Genomic DNA, 26,312 nt, shown 5'->3' with positions numbered 1-26,312 from the left:
TGTTGACATGAAGCACCCTATAGGGGCTCCTGGGAGTTCCAAGATCTACCAAATAGGTAACTTCTCCCTTCTGTTCAACAATAATGTGGGACCCACCCCACTTGTGGAGAGCTGCAGGGGCCACAGGCTCCAACACCCACACTTTCAGTCCTGGCAGGTAAACAGTCAGTACAGCCTTTTGGTCATGCCAGGCTTTCTGTAATTCCTGACTAGCCTCAAGGTTTTTGGATGCCTTTTTCATGTACTTAGCCATCCGGGAGCGGAGACCAAGTACATAGTCCACAATATCCTGTTTAGGGGGTTTGAGAGGTAACTCCCATCCCTCCTTCACCAGACAAAGTGGTCCTCTAATAGGTTGCCCAAACAGAAGTTCAAATGGGCTCTAGCCAACCCCCTTCTGTGGAACCTCCCTGTATGTAAACAAAAGGCAGGGTAGCAGGATATCCCATCTCCCCTGAGCTTTTCTGGGAGACCCTTAATCATACCCTTTAAGGTCTTGTGGAACCTTTCAACTAGACCATTGCACTGTGGATGATAGGGTCTGGTGAACTTGTAGTTCACTCCACACCCCTTCCACATTGCAGTCAAGTAACAAGACAAAGCGTGCACCTTTGTCAGATACTACCTCCTTAGGGAAACCCACTCTTGGGAAAACTCCCAAGAGGGCTCTTGCCACAACAGGTGCTGTAGTGGTCCTAAAGGGAATTGCCTCAGGGTACCTGGTGGCATGTTCCGCTATCACCAGGATAAACCTGTGACCAGATGCAGTTTGGGGATCCATTGGTCCAACAATGTCAATCCCTACACGTTCAAAGGGAACCCCCGCCACAGGTCGTGGTATATGGGGGGCCTTTGTAGTGCCACCTGCTTTACCACTGGCTTGGCAGGTGACACAGGAGCGACAAAACTCCTTTGTGTCTTCAGACATGTGGGGCCAGTGAAAGTGAGGGACAATCCTGTCCCAAGTCTTGTTCTGGCCCAGGTGTCCTGCTAAGGGAATATCATGGGCTAGTAACAAAAGGAAGCCCCTGAATGCCAACGGTATGGCCCTCCAGCCTTGAGAGGATTGATCCGACCTTACAAGTCGATCAGGGCCCTTCGCTCCGATGGAGAAAATCTGGCCATTGTCCCACGAGTGAGGAAAGCACGAACAGGAGGCCGACGGTTCTCATTGAATGCGTCAAACAAATGGAATGCTCTCCCTAGAGAACTCCGAATGGAACCGGATCACCTGAAATTCAGAAGAGCACTTAAAACCTTTTTGTTCCCTACCACCCTCTAACCTTGCTTTCGCTTGAGTGTACCAGGTTCAGATCAGGATTAGCGCTGGGACGCTCCAGGGCAGCCATGCGCTCTACAAGTCCAAATCAAATCAAATCAAATCAAACCTCCTGGAAGCACCAGGCTTGGGGTCTCTACTCTCTGAATACAGGAGTCCTTCATCCCAATAGATTCTATGGGTGCCACTAGCGTTCCCAGCAGCCTCAGCAGCAGCTTGCTGTCTGAGGGGTTCAAGAGAAGGGCAGTTCAACTGCGCCTGACTCAGATCTGCCCTGGAAGGGCCCCCTGTCCCTAAGAACTCAACCTGATCAGGTTCAAGCTCCTCTGGGACAGTTCCCTCTTCAGGCTCACAATCAGCTTCCTCAGAAGGCTGATCCTCACTCTGTCAGGGGGAAGGCACTGCCTTAACCCTACTGCTCCTTTTCCTGAGAGGTAACTGGTCCATTATTCCAGAATCCAGTGCCTGTTCAGTGTTAGACTTTTTGACCTGTGACCTAGTCACTGCAAGGACATGTGCTGGGATTCCTAACATTTCTGCATGGGTCCTATACTCCACTTTAGACCAGGCTGAAGTCTCTAGGTCATTGCCAAGCAAGCATTCAACCAGGAGGTCTGCACTTATCACAACCTTCTTAAGGCCAGTTACCCCTTCCCAGGAGAAATTAACATCTGCCATACTGTGAGTGGTACTGACGTTGCTAGCACTGATCACTTGGTAAGTCTCTCCAAGTATGACTTGTCCAGGGTCCACAAAGTCAGGTATCACGACTGTGACACTGGCACCTGTGTCCCTATAGGCCTCAGCCTTTTTCTCATTTATTAAAGGTGTTTGTCTGTACTTGCCCAGATTACTGGGGCTCACAGAGGAGGTCATATCCATGACTCCATCACAGATCAAAACAGCTTGAGTTGGCACTCTGACTAGGCCAGAGTCCATCACAGATCCCAGGGTTAACCCTACTACACCCTTCTGCTGGGAACCACCACTTGTAGCTGTACTAGTGGGAACAGTTGCCTTGGGGGCAATGGTGGCTGGAGCTGTCTCCTTTTTGGTGCACTCACTAATCCAGTGAGTATTATTCTTACAAACTTTGCACCATGGTTTTCTTGGACCTTCTTTTTTTTAGATTGGGGACCCCCACCATTGGAAGCGTTTTGGGGACCTTGTGAAGACTTCTGGTCTTTTACTTTCTCCCTACCCTTTTGGTATTCCTTCTTTTGGTCACCACCTTGGTTCTGTACCTTCTGCTTCACCCTGGTTCTGACCCATTTGTCAGATCTGACCTCTCCCCAAGAATTGGGAAAGAAGGCAGAGTCAACCAAGTGCTGATGCAACAACTGGTTCTGACAGTTATTAAGAATCTGTTCTCTCATGATTAGATTATACAATCCTGTATAGTGACACACTTTCCTGCCCAGCAACCAGCCCTCCAGAGCCTTAGTAGCACAATCTACAAAATCAGTCCAGTCCTGAGTCTGTGTCTTCTGGGTATCTTTGAACTGCAACCTGTACTGTTCAGTGGTTAGGCCAAACCCATCTACCAGAGCACTCTCCAGGACAGTGTAATTGTCAGCATCCTCCTTTCTTACAGTGAGGAGCTTATCTCTACCTTTGTCTGCAAAGGAGAGCCACAAGATTACGGCCCACTGCCGTGGGGATACCTGCTGTACTTTGCAGGCCCTTTCCAGTGCAGTAATCCATTTGTGGAGGTCATCCCCTGACTGATGGGGGGACGGGGGACGACAATCTTGATCAGGTTTCTATGGTCATAAGACCTGTCCCTACCACTAGGGATATTGCTGCCACCATGAGACTCTAGTCCAATCTTTTTTCTCTCTCTCTCTCTCAAGAGCGAGGGTCTCCTTTTCTAAGGCTACTTCTTGTCTCCTTATCCTAAGCTTGGCTTCTCTCATCCTAGCTTCATGCTCCCTCTCCTCAGGAGAAGTTCTCCTCCTATGAGCAGAGGCAGAGGACCCTAGAGATGTACCAGAATGGTCCGATTCCACTGAAGGTGATCTTTCCCTTCTAGGCACACCACCAGGTCTACGTGGGGGGATGGAGCCCATGGGGCTCATTCTGACATTCCTCATCTCCAGGTAGACTTGGATTCCCCAGGTTGAGTCTACTAACATCAACCTGGTCTGCATCATCATTGTCAGTCCTGGTGGGGCAACCCACTAGGATTCTCCTCTTCTGATGTTTGCACCCAATCCCCATTACCTAGTCTATCAGTATCTGATGCTTTTTCCAAGTCATCTAACACAAATGTGTCTATCAGGTGTTGGGTGGTGGGACTTTGTCCTTGCTTTAATTTTCTTATGGCACACAGACCCCTTAACTCTTGGAAGGAGAATGTGTCAGTGGCAAAGCAGTTTTGAAAACTTTGTGAAGATTCATCAATTGGCGCCAAAGTTATTAGCAAAACAAAAAGTGCTTTTCCTATGCAAACTGCGGCCTCACTATAACTACCGGAAGGCGACATCCAGATATAGTCACTGAAAAAAACAGAGGTTACAGGGACGTTCTGGCTAGGCTCGGATTTTACTTGTACAAAACCAAAGAAATTCAGCAGCTATAGTTATCTGAGCTAACTATAACTTACGCCCCCGCAATGCACTGCTTATGACCTCACATATTACATCACTCATGACATTCCCAGTGACATTTAAATTCCATTTCCTAACTATAACGTCCTTGTAACTTTTGTTTTTTTAAGTTCATTTCTAAGGTTTTTTCAATTTTATGTCATAACTGTAACCTATAACCTTTGAGAGCAAGTGTGTGAGTGAGTGTATAGTTTATGGGTGTCTCAGTGGGTGTGTGAGTGACATAATGGGTGTGCGTGTGACTGTCTGAGTGGGCCTAGGAGTGGGTGCATGAGTGTGTGCAGGTGCATAAGTGTTTCAGTGGGTCTGTAAGTAGGTGTGAGAGTGGGTTTGTGAATGCCTCCATGGGTGTGTGTCAGTCTGTGAGTGCATGAGTGTCTGAGTGAGTCTGTGGGTGCATGTGAGTGGGTCTGTGAGTGAATACAAAAGTTCCTCTGTGGGTCTGTGAGTACACTGTCTCTGAGTGTGGGTGTGTGAATGTACGAGTGCTCTCTGTTTTGCCTTTCCTGACAGTCTTTCACCCCCTTCTGTTTTGCCCTCTTCTGCTCTGTTTTGGTTTTTTTTGCTTGTTTTTCTGCCCTCCGTTTGGCCTTTTCTGCTCGCTTTTAGGCCATCTGGTTTGCCCTCTTATGCCCCGTTTTCCCTTTCTGCTCATTTTTCTGCCCTGTTTTGCATTTTCTGCTCATTTTTCTGCCCTAGGTATTGCTATTCTGCTAATATTTCTGCAGTCTGTTTTGCGTCTTCTAAAAACCTGGGGATCACCACCTCCACAGGGCACTACTTATAATAAGGAGGGGGAGCACGGGGACCCCCCTCCATTGAGCTCATAGAGCCCCAGGGACCGCCACATCCACAGGGCTTTATTTAAACCAAAGGAGGAGGGCTGCACAGACCCCCCTCCTCTGCTTCCAGCGGGCGGGAGCACTTTGACAGCTCCCACCCGCTGGAACCAGAGTCTTTACTTTTTCTTGGCATAAGCAGTTAGCTCCCACCAAGCAAAAGCATACAGCTATATCTCGGGGGTAGGCACCCCGGGACAAACAGGAGCCATCCCTGGGGAGAGGGGGTGATCCTCAGGGCCATATATGGCCCCAGAAGGGGGGCGTGTCGCCTCTTCCTTCTCTGTGTATGCGCCGGCCCAGGGGTGGTGGTGGTCCCCAGGGCCGTATATGGCCTGGTAGGGAGGCCGCGCTGCCCCCTTCCCAGTATTATTTATTTAGGCCTCTGGGAGGTGGTGGTCCCCGTGGTCCGTGCAGCAACACTGCAAATTCTTATAATTGCTCTGGGGAGGTGGCAGTCCCCTTTTTTTATTTTTATTTTTTAAAATAAAATACCTTTGGCACTGGCCTACCTGGGGGCCCTTTTCAAAACAAACACAGGAGACTGTGGTTGTTTTTTTCTTATTTTTTTTGCCGCAAATTCACACCAAATTTGTTAAAAAAATTAAATAATAATTTTTTTGCCCTGTTGGAGTCCCTCTGGGAGCCCAAAACCAAGACTTGGGGGTAGGGTATTCCTACCATGCCCGCTTTTCTTTTTTTTCACTTTTTTGTTTTGGGGACTCAGCTGAAGCCAAGTCCCTAGAAGGCTGCCAATACGTTCTGGTTGAAGTGTTGGCAGCCAATCAAAGCTCTGCAGATCTCTGCATAAGCGCGGCATTATTTGCAAAGGCTTTGCGATCGTAGATATGAAAATTTGCATTGCCCTTAATTTCTCAACTATGAACAGATTTACACCAAAATAACTGAAAGCGTGATCTGCGTAACCAAATCTAACTTTCTGCCAAATTCGGTGTAATTCCCGTACAGTGGTTCGGGCTATAGTCTTGTTCAAAACTCTTATGTGAATTAACATGGTAAACACACTTCCCCCCCCCCCCCCTCCCCCTTTTCTCAGCCTCCGCTTGACGGATCCTCGTGAAACTTTCTATGTGCAACAAGAATCCTTGACACACTTTTTGGGAAATATTTGTTAAGATTAGTGAAAAGGCGCCCAAGATTTAAGATAGTCAAAAAACGCTTTTCCTATGGAAACATGGTCCTAACTAACGATCTAGTGGCGATCGCCAGTAGGTTATATACATATATATCTTCTAGTGGTGGTCGCCACTAATAGTTTTAGTGGTGGTCGCCACTAGTAGTTTTAGTTAGGTCTTTTTTTCCATAGAATGCATGTTTTTTTGGTTTGCTAATAACTTTGGCCCTGTTAGACGAATCATCACAAAACTTTCAAAATAAAAAGTTCATCTACCACAGCTCCTTCCAGGAATGTTTCGGGGTGATCTGTCAAGCGGATGCTGATAAAAAATGATTGTTCCAAAATGCAAAATCCCAATCCATTTTCCATAGACCACTTTAAGACGGGCTACAGCAAAAACTTCAGAACAGAATTACGACAAATTTGTCAGAAAGCTAGATCTTGGTCTGCAGATTTAGCTTTTTGTGATTTAGTGTAAATGTATTCAGTAGTTTAGAGAAAGTAAGGTTGAAAAATAATTGTATATCAGAATGGTTGAGTCATCAAGAGTCTAGAGAGACTCTCGAGGGAGCCACAATATTTAAGAATAGGACATTCTAGTTGGCCCAGAGAGCTTTATTTCCCTTGGACCATCTCACTCCCATAGAAGTCAAGACTCCTACAGGAGCGAGTGCTCTGATTGGCTGCCAGCAACACCGGCAGGGGCAGGAAAACCTGTGTTGGCTCCTGCTTGGCAGGAGCCTTATAGAATTTCCCGTCAAGCAAGAGGAAAAAAAACCTAGTCCGCTCCCAGCGGGCTGGAGCTTTGAAAATGCTACTGCCCACTGGGAGCGGACTTTTGATCTGTTTCACTGTCTGCACTGAAGTGGGAAGTGAAATAGATCAAAATAAGGTTCCTGCCCGTTATGTCACCCGCTGTATGCTGTGAGCCAGTAGCCCCTACTTGGGGCTCCCCTGTCACCCAAAACAAGAGTATTGCACCCACCTGTGAAGGACTGTGGTGGATATGGTCCCCAGAGCCGAAATCAGCCTGGGGAGGGGTGTCACGCAGCCCCCATCCCATTTAAATAAGTGTGCCTGGGGAATAGGGTCTCATAGGCTAACAGCTCGGAGAGGGGGGCTGTGTGGCCCCCTCCCCTTTAAAAAACATGCACAGCCCTGGATGATGGGGTCCCTAGGGCCTAAAGAGGCTGAGGGAGATGGAGCAAGAGGTCTTCATCCCCTTTTCTAGATATACTTACCGCCCCAGGAGATTGGGTACCCAGGGCCTTAAAAGTCTCAGAGAGGGGGTCTGCGCAACCCCCTCCAGTTTATTAAAATAAGTGGCCGCAGGGATGAGGTACCCGTGGCTGATAACGGCTAGGGGGTGAGGTGGGCAAATGGCCCTGGGTGATGGGGTCCCCAGGACCTTAAAAGGCTTTAGGAATGGAGCTGCATTTTAAGATATGTACGGCCCTGGGAGATGGGGGCCCCAGAGCCTAAACAAGCTCAGGGAGGGGGGTTCCTCCCCTCTAATAAAAAAAAGTCCTGGGGAATGGGGTCCCCAGGGCCAGGCCCTATGGCTAATACCCGCCATGCAAGTCCGAAGAACAGTGTACATTCTAGGCAACACTTTGCAAAAACACTATTCGCTCAAAATAAGCAATGTCTAAAGATACCAAAGACTATACTACGTGCAGCCTTCATACTATGGTGAAAACTTTACTGATAGCTCATCTTCTGAAGCAAAATAAACATACGTACATAGCTTAATACCCGGTGCACACAGGCTTCTATTTTAAATAGAAACTGTCATGCTGAGCCAATTTAGTCTAATAACTCAAGGCTGCTCACAATACTTAGTATGTTATATGTAGAATATTTGCCCTGTTGCAAACTTTTCATGCAGGGCTTACTTGTGTGGAACATAAAGGACACAAGTAATCAGCTGTCACCTTCACGCAGGGTTACTCTTGAATGCAAACATTTATAACATGTTCAATACCGCTACACACCTATGATGAGTTAAGAGAACATGCATTTTGTAAACACTTACACCCATTAGCTAGAACCACACTGTTCAAAATTAGGTAGAAAAGTAATATGGTAGTTACCCACCACAATGTAAACTATAAAACAAACTAGAACATTCATTGGATGATATCATTAATGATGTCCTTTGAGATATCTTCAGTGATGTCACAAATGATGTCACAGAACATGGCTTGAGTTATGTAATATGCGAGGTCATAAGCAGTGCATGGCGGGGTGCAAGCTATAGTTAGCTCGGCTAATGTCAATGCCTAGCGTGCTTACAGATTTTGTCCCCAGTCATGCTAATAGGTATTGTTTAACACTTATTACATTTATGGAATATTAAATGGACTTTTAAGTTAAACAAATGCAGCAGTAATTAATGACTTTCAATTTAGATTTCTGTAGATGAAGGGCCACTCCGCAGTTGAATCCGAAATTTGTTGCATGCATAATTGCACTCATTAGCCATAATGCAAAGAAGATTTGATGCACTATGGGAAAGGTTACTGGAATTGTGTGGTAACGGAGCACCAAATTATGCAGCATCAGGGTTGATTAAATTACGCGGCAAGAAAAAGAAATGTATGCGGCATAATGCATATTGATTGATATAACCCAAATACATAAATAAGCAACTGAAACGTAAACAGTATACCTTCGCTAAGGATCGCCTACCGCGTGAACACTTGTTGCAAGTAATTTTGTACACATTTGAGCTAGAAATCAGTTTCTTTTGTTAAAATATGCAGATTATTCAGAAGATGATAGATTATGTGGCAAATCCATAATGATGCGAAAAAAGCTGCCAACACAGAATCGCATAACTCCTGTGGCCCGACTATGGGCAATACGGACAGGGGAAATTGGACCATCACTGGTACATCAAACCGTTCTAAGAAGCAAATAAAAATAACAGATGAAAAATCTAATTAAGTATTTCATCAAAACTGGAAAACTACTAAGAGTACAATGAATAGCATTTCAAATACTGCACCGCTACCAAAGGTAGCAATATTTTGCAACAGGAATTCCGGTCACAAACCAAAAAATGGAGAAGTTGCCAACTCTTAAATTAGATTGCTAACTTATTCCCCTTTGCAAATTGGGGTAAAGTGTTCATGAAACTAGGTAGTGGTTGAGCGGCGTACTGCCTACTCCACTTGAGTAAGAGGAATACAATATTGCTGGGGTTGAGTTGCAGGCAGGCACTGGATATCCAGGTCTGAATGAGGTGGAGACACTGACTGTTGAGTGGAAAAGAGACTTCATGTAGAGATGTTTGTCATTAGAGTATTTGTGAACTTTGATGTATTTTGATGTGACATGAGGGACTCCATGTAGAGCTTGAAGATGAGAGGGATAGGAGTAAGGTCTATATCTTGTGTTAGTTTAAGGGCAAGGATAATTCAGCTTTTGGGGAGGGATATTTTGTAATTGAGCCACACTTACATGGCAGATAATTTCTGAAAATTATTCTTGATTTGAAAAGTCAAAGATGCCTTCCTGGAAGAGAAAGCGATTTTATCTGTCAGAGTCAGAAAGAGTTTGAACTCATATTCAATAATATTTGTATAGCATGTATTGCATAATTGAATTGCTCCTGAGAGCTTTTAGAGTTAGAATCAAAGACGGATTGCATTCGAAGTTGATTGCAATATTGATGTTGATGGATGGTGCTATGTTTCTGCACTTACGGCATTACATGTGCATGGTTTGAGTAGTGAGTCACCAAGACTAGTGACACTGTGCATAACTGTTTTGCTTGATTTGGTGATAGTTTGTTAGTGATAATCAAATGGGACTTCCCTTCTTTTCCGCATCAAGGGTATTTTGTTTGGGCCTTGGCATGGTGTGTTGCAATGCTACGGATTTCCAAGTCGGGATTTGGACTGCTGAAAAGTTGTTTTTTAGTTTTCTCCTCAGGTCCATGAGGTTGATGCCATTATGAAAGCTGGAGTGAGATCGTCCCACATTTCCAAGTGACATGCAGCGTGCTCTGAGATCCTTAGGATGCTGGTATGAGCAGAGGTGGCAGCATAGCTGGTACCATGAGCTTTTGTGCTGATCTTTCAAGATTTTTTAATGGGCGAGACAAAGAATTGTAAATTTAACTCTACCCTGGAATGTGCAGGTTTCTGTTAAGAATGGTACGAACTGATGTTTCTCTAGCCTGAAGATGATAAATACAGCTGTGTTATTGGCTTTTTATTTCTTAAGTGGGAAGGCCTTCATCAAATAAATTGCTGCATTCTAAGCAGAAGTTCACAATTCCATCACAACCATGGGTGGTGTTCTGTGGGAATGGTAATTTCAAAACGGGGGTGGTGATGGACAGAGTATCTGAGTTAATCAGAACACTCCTACCCAGTCAACAGATCAGGGCTTGATCCATCACCGTTTTTTAGCTCACTGCACCATCCCAGTTCAGAACCTGGCTATATGCAAATTAGTCTGTCCCTGGCCCAGTGCATCATGGGAACAGGGCAGACCAAACTACCAAGCCAATTCTTCACTGGAAAGGAAACAAGCTTGTGGGAATGGTAGCAATGATGTGTTTAATCTGAAATTTGTGGAGGGTGAGCTTGACTACGGTCCCTGTTTGGGAGTAATGACTCGTGTCCGCATTCCATTTCAAACTGAGGTTTTTGACCTTCGCTTTTAGTAGGCCATATCTACGAAGATTGCAGGGAAGGAGTTGAATAGTGTTGACTTGTTAAGGATAATGGAAATAAATAGTATAAGAGTGGCTCTCAAAGATGGCTCTGGAAAGTTTCACCATATGGCAGACTGTGCAAATTCCTTGGTCTTCCACATTAACACCATATTCAGCTTCAGGACCCACATTGCAAACAAAACAAAAATGGCCAGGGCATCAACTGACACTTCTCCTGTGTGGAAGGTTCTCACAATTTCTTTTTGCGACTTATTTGCTGCATCAGTGCAAACAACTCGAACATACCAAAAGTGAGACACACACAAGCAAATATGCATTCAATCAATCAATCAATCAATCAGGGGTTTGTATGAGGGTCTCAAGGTGCTGGCTGGGGGGAGGTGGGGGGGGGGGGGGTAGACCAACTCTAGAACAGTTGAAGAGCCAAGTCTTGAGGGCCCTCCTGAACTAGTGCAGGGTCGGGGAGTGTCTGATGTTCACAGGGAGCATGTACCAGGTCTCGGCTGCGATGTAGGAGAAAGCTCTCCTGCCGGTTCTGTCTCTGCGGATGCGAGGGACCTGGGCAAGGGCGAGGTCGGCGGAGCGAAGGTTTCTCTTTGGTACGTGAAAGGATAGTCTCTCGTTGAGGTATTTGGGTCCGATGTTGTTTGGGGATTTGTAGGCGTGAGTGAGGAGTTTGAAGGTGACCCTCTTCTCAATGGGAAGCCAGTGGTGGCCTTGTAGGTGTTGGGTCATGTGCTCTTGACACAGAGTCCCAAGGACGAGTCTGGCTGTGGCGTTCTGGATGGTTTGGAGTTTGAGTAGAAGAGTTCTGTTGATTCCGGCGTAGAGGGCATTGCCGTAGTCCAGTCTGCTGGTTATCAGCGCGTGGGTGACGATCTTTCTGAAGTCGGGGGGATCCATTTGAAGGTCTTATTTCACAGTTGTTGTCCAAAACGCCCCGAAACACAGCACACACATAAAAATACATTGTTGTGTATTTATATTCCTTACTATATTTCCAGAGACAAACAATACATTTTACAATAAATTCACTGTAACCAAATGCTAAATTAAGTAGAATCGATGATTCTGTCCCTTCATCAAACATCAAACATCAAAAACTGTGCAAGGATTTTCAGTGCAGCCGGCAAAATAGGTTTTTGCTGGCTTAGGAACTTTCCATACATTGATAATACGGCTATTTTCAGCTGTTTAGTATTTGTGCCAGCAGTGCACAGTATTTCAAGGCGGCTATCTTTCCTCGTCTATGAAAGTGCGGACTCTGGCACGCAGTTTTAGGGCACACTACTATATAGTATAACAATGTCCAAGTACAGGCCCACAGGACATTGCAGTCCTTATATTCACTGAATGTGTTCCAGTTGGGCGGGGGGCGTTCTCAATTTGGAGTATTGCAAGCATTTACAAAAATAAAATCAGAAAATACCAGTGCCTTCTAGGATCGAATTCTTTAATGCAATACATAACAACATTTTTTCCTAAATCTGCAAGTTCAAAAACTAGATGCAGGGTAAACCATTTTCCGTCTAATGTGGTTATTTGTTGACAGTACCGAAGATGCTTGGCTTCAATCTAAAACTCATTGAATTGATAATTACTTAATTTCAAACACCGTATGATGGAAATAAGAGTTCAAAAACCATCACCCTATACAGAGTGTAAGGACAATGAGAAGCCTGCCCTGTTCCTCATATTTTCATAACTGCTGTTGAACCTCTGGTGCAAATGATACGCCTCAGCAAAAACGGCGCTGGATGATCTCTGATAAGAATAAATGTAAAATATACTCATTTGCTCATGACATATTTAATAACTATCTAATAGAACACCTAAACATGACTTGCACCACATGCTAAAAATACTTGAATTTCAGAAAATTATCTAAATAGAGAGGTCCAGAGCAAAAGTAGTGGGGAGAGGTTCAGATTGTGAAACCAGCACAGATAAATTAACAATGCTTAATATCTTAGAATCTGCCCCACTTACGCACACTGTCATGCAAGCCAGAGGTTCGGCACAGGATTCGCTAATTCTAAACTGGTCAAGGGGCGGGAGGTCAAAAAATGTCGAGCGATGGCCACAACATGTACATACACTGGCTTTGATCTGTCATACACTGGCTTTGATCTGTCATACACTGGCTTTGATCTGTCATGCCGGACTGGAACTATATATATTTTTTACTAATGTGCACACTATGCCCTGTAATTGTTGAAAATTATATTGCTCTAAACGTGAGCTCAGTTTGCATGCTCATTCGTACTTATTAAATTGATGCCGTAAAACCAAATAATGAAATCAATATTTTTTAATGAAATCATCCGCAAATGTTTCCACCGACAAAGCATTTTAATTCAAGGAAATTTACTGACGTCTTTCTATGAGGCACAGTAAATTTTAAGTTACTTTTGTTTATGCTAAGGATGTTCAGAACACTCTTCAAATTAACACAGAGTTTGAAAATAAGGCAAGTAAGTACAATCCCAACAAGGGACGTCGATGCACAATATACACTGATCACATAAGACGGAATAGCTGCATGCGCTGCCTTAGAAGGGATTCAGGTATCTGAGCAAGACTTCCAGTGCGTCCTAACCGCCATCACTTTGTTACTTTTGTTCGTCATTTTGGCAAAGCATTTGAATGCGTGCATTAATTTTCATCGTCAGACTTTGATCTAGACCCTGAGAAAGGCAAACAATGATCATAGAAGTGGTCAGTTAAAGAAATATAATGTGATAAAGGGAAACAATAGTAATGAAAAAGAACCTGCAAGTCAGAGAGGTGAAGGGGACTGGAACTGAACTGTATTGGAACAAAGAAGTAGGAGGTGGAATTGTATTTAAGCAGCCATGGAGTTCAGCAACTCGAGAGCTCAGCAGCATCAGCGGTCAGCTACTAAGCAAAACTCCGACATTTTGCTGTGCCGGCGGCAGACCCCTACCAACAACCTTGCCCCGCACTTGTTATTTATCTGTTTTCAAAATAAGGCTTCCATCCTGCGATATGAAGGCTCATAAGAGGCGCTCTCAACGAACCAGGCTTTTGGTCGCCATGGCTATACCATGCTCCAATCACACCGCCCTGTAGATCTGTGAGATGCTGCTGCCGATTATGGAATAGGATGAACCTATAAAATACTCCTTAAGAGTAAGAATAATACACATTTTATCTTTCTTCTGTGGCAGAGACATCTAAAATACCACGTTTGTTATCGGGCTCGCTATTTGGATAGATATTACGTTGCCAGGGGAACCAAAGTCTGAGAAAATTGCAGAGGCTTCTACCATTTGTCAGAAAATTATTCTGATTTCAGCCCGTCCTTCTGGTTCCCCTCCCCTCTTTCCTTGCTGTCATTATTCCTTCATTCATTTAGTGTCTCAGTTTCCTCATTCAAAATGTTCTATCTCTAAATAGCTCACTCCTCCCCCTCCTCTTGCAAGCTATTTATTGCAATGTCACAGTACAGGAATGAGTAGGTTGGTAAATGAATGCAAATGGGTACTGAGAAGCTCCTTCAGGCTTTGATCAGATCACAACTGCAAAGCCAACAGAAATGGAATAAGATGGTTTGAGGCTCATTGAGTCTCTTTGGGGGTGGCATACGTAACACTGTGCTATCTGAACACGACCATCTAACCCCAGGGGATTTTGTGCGGGCATGATGTGGCGGGTTAAATGCATCTGGAAAGTGCACACTGCTAGAAGGGAAAAGGTTGTGGAGTGCCACGGCACAGTGATCATGCACGACAATGCAGTGAAACGTGTGTGGTGGTGTTGTCAGTGGGCATGTAAACAGGCTGCAGCTGAAGGGGTAGTCCGTTTGCCCTCAATACAATGCTCAATTTGAGCCGGTGGTTGCGGGTTTGGCCCTCCAGTACTAATTTTTAGGGACATGCACTTTTTTTTCTCACCAGCTTGATCCGAAACAAGAGAGAGAATAACACACAAGGAAGAGGTAAACAAAGATGGGAAACACGTGACAAAAAAAGAAATAAAGTGGGAATCTGCAGGAGTAGGATAAAAAGAAAGGGTGAATTATATACCAAGGCCAGGACTATTGGCTTTGGTATTTGTCGCGTTAACATTTAGCACTGCTCTAATACACAGGGTTTAAAAATAGTAGAGGCAGACAAACTGATGCAACAGGAGTGGAGCTATGGTGAGACGAACCAACTTGTATGGAAGTGGATGTTTCCAAAGCTATCATTTTGAAAGAAAACTTTTTTGAGTTTTGTTGGAGTTTTTGGAGTTCAGGTACATCAGGTACATAATGGGTGCACCTGAGTGAGTGATTGCTTTACGAAGCTGAGCAAAGTTATGGAAAACGTGTAATATTTTACTTGGCATAAGCGACAGCCATTTCGGCTGTGGTGTCCATTTAAGTTTCCTTCGTAATTCTTTCGTCTTTTCACTATGCTTGTGCTATCTATATTAGTTGACTTCTTGACTCTGCTAAAAGCAATGTACATGCTGAGAGTTTGTAGCTGCCAGTACACTGTTAACTGTCAGTCATTACTGATGCCATAAGCATTCCTGCTCCCCCTCCCACTTTGCTGACCATGTAGTTTTCATCTGTCCTTGTTTGCTGATAACTATTCCTAAAACTTGTTCTTCCTATTTCTGTTCACGTGCTTACACTGCACAAAACCTGTATAAAAAGGGCACTGGCTTGTGAAGCCAGTGTACTACCTCAGGCAGCACTTGAGAGTTCTGTGTGGATGTGGTAAAACTCATGAGTGATTAATAAACTTGTTATTTATTTCTAACTCCAGTGCTGATCTCTATTTTGTTGGTCTTTGAACCCGTGGACAAAAGGGTGACCCTGCACCAGTGTACCCCTAAAAAGGTGCATTTCCACAAAAGGGTGAACAATAGTGTGGAGATGTGGTCTGTATGCCACCTCACATAATGAATTGAGGAACATTGGATCCCTACCGGATAGTAAGAGTGTTCTAAAAGTAATTTTTGGCTAAAAGAATACAAACACCTACCAACCTATAATTGTTATTGTGCACAGGCTTGAAATAGTGCTCCCCATATTCTCCCAGAGTAGCGGCAGAAGAGGCAGTGCAAATTTCATCAGACAAGTGAATCTTTCATGTCCTTCTGAAATCCATCAATTGGTGTCAACACGGCTAAAGGATGGACTTCTCAACAGTGAACCATGTACGCAAATATATGAGCTACTCAAACTACAGAAACAGCTCTAGAAACATGTAAGAGGCTGTTGTTATTCTGTATAGGGATTGGCTGAACCAGACCTTATATACTTTTTTTGGGCTGCATAGGCACAGCATAAGCATAAGCAGCAATCTGTACGAGGGGCATCAACGCAGGTTCAAGAGGTCCAGGTGAATTCAAAATGAAAGAGAAAAAATGATCACTTTGTAAACAATTTCCATCTAGATTTGTATATATATGTATCTACTGTGGGTATCCTGAGCATTTGGCTACACTTGAGCCCTCCTGAACAGACCTATTTTGAGGCCCCTAATCTCCAGGGAGTTAGTGAAGCTATGTAAAACCGGAGGAATAATATCTTCCCTTTAAACACCGAGTTCTCAAAAAACTGGAAATATGTTTACTGACAACTCGGTGCACCTAAATCAAAAATGTATGTAGGAATGAAGAGTAAGAGCCAAACCGTGCGGATCACGATTTTAATAGTGGTCTGTAAATATATGCTAAATTTGAGACTTTGTGATGATTACCACTTATAACTACAAGTCGCGGCTCTCGCTCTCAGCCTCATGTGTACAGTGGGCAGTGTCTGATTTATTCGGAGATGGCAGTTAGTAACACAGTGGTAGTCACTAGAGGGTTATAGCAACGTGCCTATCTATATCCCTAGAACTCCACTATGGTAAGTTTACAAATACTCTACATAGTGTCCCTGATGTCTGCACAGCTGATCACGGCCCTCGTGAGACCTTACAATTGCTTGTAATGAACAATGATAGCTTCAAGGTGGCAAGTGGCCAATGAGGTGTGGAAAATGGCACTTATATCAAATGCCTTGAGAGAGAAAAATCTGACCTTGGTATTTTTGGCGATCAGGTGCGTCATCTGATAGCAGTAACATCAACAGGCTTAAACCTATAGGATCGATCTCCTACCTTAAATGAAGCGTAAGAGACAACTGCAATAGAGAACACAGTTACAGAAGTAGCCCTCACAAGCGTGATAAAGAGAGACTCATAACGTGGGATATGGAAGTGAGGGAGCAAATAAGTGAGCAAATTAATTTCCTGCAATCAAGCATTGCTTAATTTGTAAAAGAATAAGGTTTAGGGTCCAGTTTTTTTGTCAGAAGCCCATGGCCGGTTCTATGGAAGGTCGGGGTGCCAGATACCAAGGATGTGTAGTCTTGATTCCACCTTAAAGCCTCTTTAATCCACCACATGCCCCTTTAATTCACTAATTCAGGTTTCTGCTTTCTCCCTTTTATTTTATTTATTTATGAATCTTATAGAGCGCACAGCTACCCCCGTCGGGGGCGTCCCGGCGCTAAAAATGTCAGCAGGAAAAAAGGAGGACCTATCTACATCGATGAAAATAGCCATGTTTTCAAGCGGCTACGAAACAGTGCTTCGGATGGGGCAAATCTGAGGTCTAAAGGAAGGCTGTTCCAATGTTTAGCAGCAAGGACAGCGAAGGCTCTGCCACCCATTCTAGTGCGGCGGAAGCGTGGCATAACCATAAGACGTAGGCTGTTAGAGCGAAGGTCTCTCACTGAGTGAGATAGTGTCAATCTCTTTCTCAAATATTCTGGTCCGCTTCCGTTTAGAGCACGGAAAGCAAGAGAGAGTATTTTAAACTTAATGCGGCAGGCTATAGGAAGCCAATGAAGCTTTTTGCGAAACATTGAAATCGGATGTCGGAAAGGGATATTGCCAATCAGTCTTGCTGCCGCATTTTGAACTATTTGAAGGCGCTCAATTTGGTATAAAGGGGCCCCCGCATAAAGACTGTTGGCATAATCCAAATGGGAGGTTATTAGGGCCTGGGTAACTGTTCTGCGTGCGTCCATTGGCAGAAATGGAAAGATTTTTCTCATCATTTTTAATTTTCCAAAGCAGGCAGCAGTGACCTTATTAATTTGAGTGCTACAAGAGAGCGTATCGTCGAACTGGAATCCCAAGTTACGAGCGGTATGCACCGGAATTGGGGGGGGGTTGAGTACCGTAGGCCACCAAAGTGAGGGGGGTATTGTCATTTTTTGATTGAAAAACAAGACCTCCGTCTTGTCAGTATTAAGACGAAGATGGTTCGAGGCCATCCAAGAGCAGATTTCGCCCAAACAGTGGCGAAAGCTAGAGAGGCTGGAGTCAGAGTGATCTCTAAAGGAGAATATCAGCTGTGTATCATCAGCGTAAGAGATCACCCTGACTCCACATGCCTCCACCACCTTGGCCAAAGGGGCAAGGTAAACATTGAAGAACAAAGGACTCAGGGCCGAGCCCTGCGGGACTCCACAGGCAAGAGGTTTGCACTCCGATTTAAAAGGTCTGAGAAGAACCCTCTGAGATCGACCCTGGAGAAAGGAAGTGATCCACAACAGGGCAGAGCCGCCCAGTTCAATCTGCTCCAGTCGATCTAAGAGTATTTTATGGGACACCGTATCGAAAGCGGCGGACAGGTCGAGGAGAACCAACATGGCCTCCTCACCCTTATCCACACATTCTCGAACAGTCTCCGATACTTCCAGTAATGCGGTTTCAGTGCTAAAACCCGCACGGAAACCGGACTGGGAGTCATGGAGTAGGGAATTAATCTGGAGATATTCTGCAAGTTGTAGTTGGACGGCCTTTTCCAAAACCTTCGCTGGTTTCGGAAGGAGAGAGATAGGCCGATAATTACAGAATTTAGTGGGGTCCGCATCTGTTTTCTTCAGGATAGGCACAAGCAAGGCTTCTTTCCAAGCTGAAGGGAATTGGCCTAATTGTAAGGAGGCATTCCATATGGAAGTAAGTGGCTCTAACAATAGGGTAGCCAAGTCACTCATGATCTTAGGGGGGACAGGGTCCAAAGGAGAGCCCGATTTGCACTGTATAAGAAGTTTAAGTGCAAGATCAGGAGTGAGATCCTTGAATGCCACTAGGGCAGGAGCAGTATCGTGACTGATTAAAATCGGGGAAAGGGAATGATCAGACGCCACAACTGGAGGAAAGGAGGCTGCGATTTTCTCAATTTTTTCCAGAAAGAAGTCTGATAGTCCATTGCAAAGAGACTGGTTGGCAACATTGTTAGGTGTCATTGCAGGAGGTTTGACAAAGTCTTTAACAATTTTAAACAAAGTTTTTGCCGAGTTGTCTGCGTCTTTAATTTGCGAGGCAAAAAACTCTCTCATAGCAGATTTTTTGAGCTTGGTAAATTGTTTTAAGGCCATTTTATAGATAAGTTTCGCCTCTACATCATATGTTAATCTCCATCTGTGTTCTAATTTTTTGCAGCGGCTTTTTTCTTCACGCAAGGCAGCTGAAAACCAGGGAGCAGAGGGGCGAGCTCTAGCAGAAGAAACAGGTAGAGATGGAGCAATACCGTCTATCGCAGATAGTAAGGTCGCATTGAACTTGGAAACACTAGCATCAATGTTGTCTATGTAAGGCTTCAGAGGACAGCTAAAAACCGACTCTAGGGCCGTGCATGTGATTTTGTGCCATTTTCTCCTGTAGTCTGTTCCCAGTTCTACCGGAATAGGTGCCTGAGGAAGTGGGATATCGACCGAGAGAAGGTAATGGTCGGTCCAGGTAAGGGGAAGGGTGGGGTGGGTGACAGTACCTGGGAGGTTAGAGAAAATTAGGTCCAATGTGTGGCCCGCCTCGTGCGTCGGACCTTGGATTAATTGCGTCAGGCTCAGACTCTGAAGAGAGTCGAGGAACCGAGTGGCTAAGGTACAGGTAGGGTCATCAGCATGTAAATTAAAATCACCTAATACTAGAAAGTGCGGGTGCTCAAGAGACAAGTCAGTTATGATGTGAACCAACTGCGTTAGCGAGAAGGGGGAAGATTTTGGAGGGTTATAAACTAAAATGCCGGTTAGATAAACTGACGCAGACTCGGCAATGGAAAAATACATGGCTTCAATCAACCCAATGTTAGTTAGTTTTTTAATGGTGATATTAAGGTGAGATTTAAACATGATGGCCAGTCCACCCCCAGTTTTTCCTTCTCGGTTAATGCCCAGGAAGCGATAGTCCGGGGGGGTGGCTAAATAGATATCTGGTTCTGAAGTATCCTTGGTCCAAGACTCAGTCAGGAATAGAATGTCCCAGTTGTGAGTGGTCAGATTCGACCAGATTTCATTTGCGTGACGAGGGAGAGATCTACAGTTAATCAACGCTACTTTTAAAATACGAACAGTTGGGGCGGGAGGTAGTGGTAGGGTGCGTTCGCACCAAGGATGGAGAGTAAAGTTGCACTGAGGACATTGAAAGGAATGGCCATCTAAATTTTCTGGGGGGCAACGGGCAGCTATATCACAAGAGCCCGGTCTTATTTGTAGAAGTTGTTTTCTAGACCAATTTGTGCGGTTCTCAATCGTTCCCTGTGCAGGGGGACTGGCCCTCGGCCCGTGCCAGGCGCGGACGGGCGCAGACGGGCTTGCCTTAGGCGCGCCTTCGGCGCGCCATCGGCGCGCCCGCTGCGCCCGCCCGCTGCGCGGACGAGAGGAGTGCTTGTTTTTATACATGACAGGAGGGTGGGAATCGTCCAGAAGCTGGACCGCTACCCTTCCTGCCTTCCCCAAGATGGCGGCGGTAATTTCCGCGACTACCGGCGTCAGCGCCTCAATTCGGCTGCGCCGGTAGGATCAGGCAACAATTTCGACCCTGGAGGGAAGGTAGTTTTCACCTTCTAGGTCGTGTTACAAGAATTCAGGAATTCTAAAATAGCGCCCAATAAAATATTTACAATTCTAAAAGCAAGTCCTGAGGAAATATCACACACTCCGTAATTAATCTACAGGTGAGGGTAGAGAGAAGAGCGCCCCCGGCTTCCGCCTCAGGGGAAAGGTGCTAACAGATTTTGCACAGAGCACGAAAGTCAAACCTTAAATAAGGCGGGAGGGCGGGAATCGTCCAGAAGCTGGACCGCTACCCTTCCTGCCTTCCCCAAGATGGCGGCGGTAATTTCCGCGACTACCGGCGTCAGCGCCTCAATTCGGCTGCGCCGGTAGGATCAGGCAACAATTTCGACCCTGGAGGGAAGGTAGTTTTCACCTTCTAGGTCGTGTTACAAGAATTCAGGAATTCTAAAATAGCACCCAATAAAATATTTACAATTCTAAAAGCAAGTCCTGAAGAAATATCACACACTCCGTAATTAATCTACAGGTGAGGGTAGAGAGAAGAGCGCCCCCGGCTTCCGCCTCAGGGGAAAGGTGCCACAAGTTTTTCTGTATTTATCTTCCCCATTCTTCCCCACCCCTCTCCTGCTGTGGGTAAAAGTCTATTGAGGAAAAGTAAGTTCTGGTCCTCAAAAATGAGTACTGGTGGGCCGGTGCCTCTCTCCCCCGCAACCACCAGCTCAAATTAGGCACTACACAGGAAAAAACTTCCTATACAATAACACCTAAGCACTGGTTGAAGGTGCTTTATTAAGATCAGTGCAGGCAGAAGGACTCTAAAGAAATGACTTTTGAATACTGGAACCGATGTACAACAAAACTAACCTTTATGATAGTGCTGAATGTCAATCATATGAGACTGACTGGTGTAGCAGCAGTTTATAGTAAGTGTGTTGGTTGATGAATCAGAACCACACTCTAGGGTAACCCAACAACCCTAGTCACTAGAGGGTCACTTTTCCTGTCCGTGCGTTCATGTATTAAATCAATGCATGATGGGGGTAGAAAGCTTCGCTTTAAATTGATCCAGCATGAACAAAGCACCAGATGTTTCATAAAAGGAATGTCTAGTACTGGAACAATATAATTCCTTAACCATGGACATTTCTAGTGGCCTAGCCTTGCCCGGTGGGGATTTCTGATAAGGAGCATACCACACAAATTAATTAATTAATGAGCACACTAATTTGCAGAATGCACAGCTACTCAAAGGGAGTGTCCCTGCATTACTCTGCATGAATCAGAACAGTCACTCATAGCAGGTTAGATTAAAAGAGAAGAGTTTTAGTTCCTTCCTGAAGTGAGCTTCACACTGAAAATCGAGCCCCTCCTCTTAACCGATAACCAGTGCAGTTCACACAAATAAGTGACTAAAACCCTCCTGGGTAGGCAAGTATGAGCTGGGACGCCGCGTTTTGGGCTGTCAAGTTTCCTGATCTTATAGTTGGGCACCCTAATGTACAGTCAATTAGAGTGCTCTAACCTCAATGTGATCAAAGCATGAACCACTGTCCTCTTGGGCTCAATTGGCAACAAGTCCAGGAACTTCCTAATAGAACTCAGCAGATTAAAACAGATACTGGCTACAGAGCCAATCGGGGTCTCCATAGATAACTTTTCATGCATTTGTACTCCCTTAATTCTTAGCTGTCATGGCCGGGAGGGTGGGGGCTGAGGGGAAGGAAGGGCCATCCTGAGGCCAACTATAGTTGGTCCAGAGGTCTCTAGCTTTACCAAACAAGACAATCTCGTTTTTTTCTGCATTGCATTGGAGGAAACTCTTCTGCATCCAATGCAATACATCCAGGAGACAGGAAGCAAACAAAGAGATTTTACTAGTGGTCAAATGATCAAAGATAAATATCGTCTGCATGTGGTAAGGTCACCAGCCCATGAGATTCAATTAGAGTGGCAAATTGGGCTATGTAAACATTAAATAGCGTATGGCTTAAGGAAGAGGCGTGTGGCACAACCGAGGCACGTCTCATCTGCAATGAAGAGTGTGGCGTGAGCCTGGTCTCTTGTGTTCTCCCCTCAAGGAAGGAAGGACTTCAGCCAATGAATGCAAAATTGATCATCCAATGGCTATGTATGCCAGCCTCTTCAAAAGCTTTGAGTGGGATACAGTGTCGCATGCTGCAGATAGATTGAGCAGAATGAAACCAACACTCTTCCCTGATCCAGTGCAAATGTAATGGTTTCAGACAATTCAAGCAGGGCATATTCCATGCTATGATAAGGTTGATGACCTGATTGGGTGAGATGGAGAAGCATGTTAGTTTCTAAATAGTTGAATAACTGGGTATTAACTGCTTTCTCCAACAGTTTCGTAACAACAGGTAGCAGTGAAATTGGCTGGTAGTTAGAAAGAGTGTTTATTCCCACTGCTAAAAAGCAGTCTGCGGATTCAATTTAGCCCTTTTCGAACATGTAGGTACAGATGCTGCCTCCAGGGAATGAGAAGTCAGTGAGCACTGGAGAAATAGATGTAGCGAATGACTTTTAAAAAAAGATGATGTGACAGGAGCCAAAAGTGAGCTTATACGACATAGCAATAATGCCAAATGGATATCCCTCAAAGAGGTAGGCCCAAAATTATTTAGGGAGCAGATCACAGTCGCTACCAGGGTCCACAGTTTCCCATTTATCCCTGCCGCAAACTGGCATGGCCAAAGCATCATCAGTTCTCAAAATCTTATACTCAAAAAAGGAGGAGAGTTGCTCACACCAAGTATCTGAGGTCCTAAAGGGCAGGTTGCAAGACAAAGGCTGCAAATCCGTTTTTACGATTTTGAAATTTCCTTGGATTAATTTTCCGCAGCATCAATACGGGCAGTGTAGAAGGAACAATACAGACTATGCAGTAGGAACTTTTACCAATATTTATGGCTTTATGGTATTGCTTTATATGTATAGCTTGCTTATGGCGTATTTTACGGGCTGAGCTATACACATTTTTCTAAAACATCCTATTTTCCCATAGTAACAACGACCCAGTTAAATATTGATGGTGGATGTTCTCAGCTCTTCCCAGTGTGTCCACTGAAAGCGAGCATGCACCTTTCACCATTAACCCCCCCAATCTTCAAAATTGTTCTAGATTCAAACCACTGGACCAAAGAAAAATCTAAGAAAGCTAAATTCCTGTGGCTCTTCACCAAATATTCACTATATGAAATGTCTTTAATTCTACCAAATCACAATGAAGAGCTTATTCTATGAAATATTTAGAAGTGCACTTTGCTTACAACAGCTCAGAGTTTTCAATCACATAAAAATATTGCAAGCACGTCCCTACTCTTATTCTATCTTGTCAATAATAGAAAACATTAGTCTTGCTCTGAAATATTATATTTGGAAAAAAGCCCCTTTTATTTCATTTTTTTGCGTATACTTTTCTACTTTTGCTCAATGTGCACATTTCAACACAAAAAATCCATTGCCATAGGGATAAATTGAATCCTGTCCAAACTAAGCAAAGGCTACTTTTAGCACACTATAAATCGAACCTTATTTTTTTTCTGCATTTAACCCGAGTGCTCTGTAGATCCCATAATCCACCTTTTCCATAATAAGAAATCTTACCTGACACGAAGGCCACTTTTTCTTTTAATATGGGCAGAACATCAGTAGCTTTCAGACCGTCGTTTCGAAAAGAACCTGCAAAACAGAGAAAGTGGTGGCAAATTAGTATGGTATGCAGAGAACCTCCAATGTGCAATTTATCAACATCACATTCTGCAGAAAGTAAAAATCCAAGATTCAAAAGGGGCTTTCAACCAAGCCTGCTTTGTAGTTGCAATATCCACCGCCTTGAACTAGCATTGCTTGCATTTTATTGTTTCTATGGGGATATTAAATATCTATGCTCCATTGATAACAGAATGCTTTCCCTGACAATTCAGGCCGGGTATTTCTGGCAGACCCCAGTCTCCTGTCAGCTGTTGTGGTGTGTGACGGCGATCGCTTTAAGTGGTTGCTGGCCGGCACCTACCACGTGCCAAGGTGTATCCATTGCAGAGGACAAAGTTTCCCTAGATCAGAAAACAAACAGTGATACTCTACACTTATTTGTCCTAAGACCCCACAAAAGCTTTCTGGTTTCAGGCAAGTTTCTAGTGGACCACCAAGAGGGAGCAGAACCACAGCTCCTAGAAGCCCCAATTCAGCGTTCAGGCAAGTCTGGATCACAAGAAGAGAAGCTTCTGCTCGTGGAGTACCTATGTCTGGTTATAATAACAGTGTTTCAGAAACATAAACACCGACAACCTGTATTGTATTTTCTGAAGCATAAATTACTCTCATTGGAGGACACCACAATTTGGGTTAGTTCAAGTTTTCCTTGATTCACGGTTTTGTGCCAAAGCAAATAATGTCAATACCACTGTGGAAAAAACTGACATTGTAGTATTTTGACCACTTACATCTCTCACACACAGTGCCTACCCACTAAACCTTGATGGCATTCTTTCTTGAAAAAAAAATGCTACTGAGTGAAAGTTGGCTGTCCTTTCCTATTGAAAATAGAGGCCAACCAACATTAGTGCTTCATGGCGCCCGACTGTCTTCTGACTGTCTTGAAGTCCTACCAGAGCTGCTGCTGCCTCAGACCAGCCCACCTGCACTCTGCTCACATATTCTCCGCCCTTAGAGATGGGGACAGAATGCTCAGCCTGATGCTGCCTGAAGGCGAACTTATCTCATCAATTGAGGAGAAAACCTCAACAGAAGACCTTCTCAAAAGCAAGTGCGATATATGTTCATCCTAATTGTTAATCATTTTTCCATTAATAGGTATCACTGACAGGCAAAGCCCATCATCTGTAGGCTGCACAGAGGCAAGCACAGGCAAGTTCTTGCACTTCAGGGATGTTCAATGTAGATCATCGGCTTTAAGGATATCAACGCCAGATAAATGCATGAATATGAAATCTAATTGAAACTCATTCACATAGAACAGTGGCCCCCCCTTAAATTTGTTTAAATTGTGGAGTTGTTGAAGATATAGATAGCTAAACAGAACATACCAATAAACACTGTAAATGCTGGAAGGGCTAATCTAATAGTGCTATGTTCACACGTCCCAAGCTCCAGGTCAAAGGTTTTTGTCTCGCATGGACCCTAAATATTAACGTTTTCTATGCAGAACTTCACAAATACCTCCAATTTGATACTTGTTATTGCCCAAATCAAAGTAACACGTTCCTCAGTTTCAATAGAATATACAGAATTACCGATGGGCAACTCTGAATAACAGCGATGCTTTTCAGAAGGGTTCTGAAATAGACAGCACAAGTAGAGCTAAAGTTATCTGTCATAACTCTCAGAACCAGAGATGACGAACTCCACTTTATCATCTACATTTTTTTGTGTATATGGGTATACACACACGTAGTATTGTGATCAGGCTTTTCAAACAGAATAAACATGGAATGAAGGAGGACTGGGAAACTGTTACATCACTGCAGTGGACAGTAAGGGCATTTTTTTATTTAATTGATGTATCTGCTGTGTATATCAGCATTTTGAAAAGGCTGTTCACGAAAGCAGAGGGGAATGATATCCTCGTATAACAGGAGGATTATACACACACGGCCGGGATTGGAACTGCGGCTTTGCACGCCATAGATCACCTCTAGAGCACACCCCCCCACATCACAGGTTCCAGCCCCTCTCCCCATGAATCACTTTGTAAGGTGAGCCTCTGCTGTGTGATGAGCAATACAATGGTGAGGTCATTATGAGCTCCTGAGGGAACAAGTGAGCACCCCTGACAATGAAAACAGCACGTGCATTTTCTAAATAAACTTCCTAGAGGGGGTGTAAGCAAAGGGGGTTGGAGGGATCACAGGGAAAGAATGGGATGCAGAAAATCTTTCTAAATCAACACAGTAGTAACACACA

At 44.4% G+C, this 26,312-nt stretch overlaps 1 protein-coding gene across 6 annotated transcripts in view; it reads right to left on the bottom strand.

Moving 5' to 3' along the window:
• The window catches only part of KALRN (kalirin RhoGEF kinase), a 1,598,314-nt gene that overhangs the window by 1,199,391 nt on the left and 372,611 nt on the right, over positions 1 to 26,312 (bottom strand). For all 6 annotated transcript variants that reach the window (XM_078682047.1, XM_078682045.1, XM_078682043.1 and 3 more), the window contains exon 2: positions 23,994 to 24,068. In XM_078682047.1, the coding sequence (XP_078538173.1) occupies positions 23,994 to 24,068 (75 nt within the window). The remainder of the gene's footprint in view (positions 1 to 23,993; positions 24,069 to 26,312) is intronic.

The sequence above is a fragment of the Lissotriton helveticus genome, chromosome 3_1, assembly GCF_964261635.1.
Source record: "Lissotriton helveticus chromosome 3_1, aLisHel1.1, whole genome shotgun sequence".
NCBI classification, from domain to species: domain Eukaryota; kingdom Metazoa; phylum Chordata; class Amphibia; order Caudata; family Salamandridae; genus Lissotriton; species Lissotriton helveticus.
This window is presented reverse-complemented; position numbering and strand designations above follow the sequence as displayed.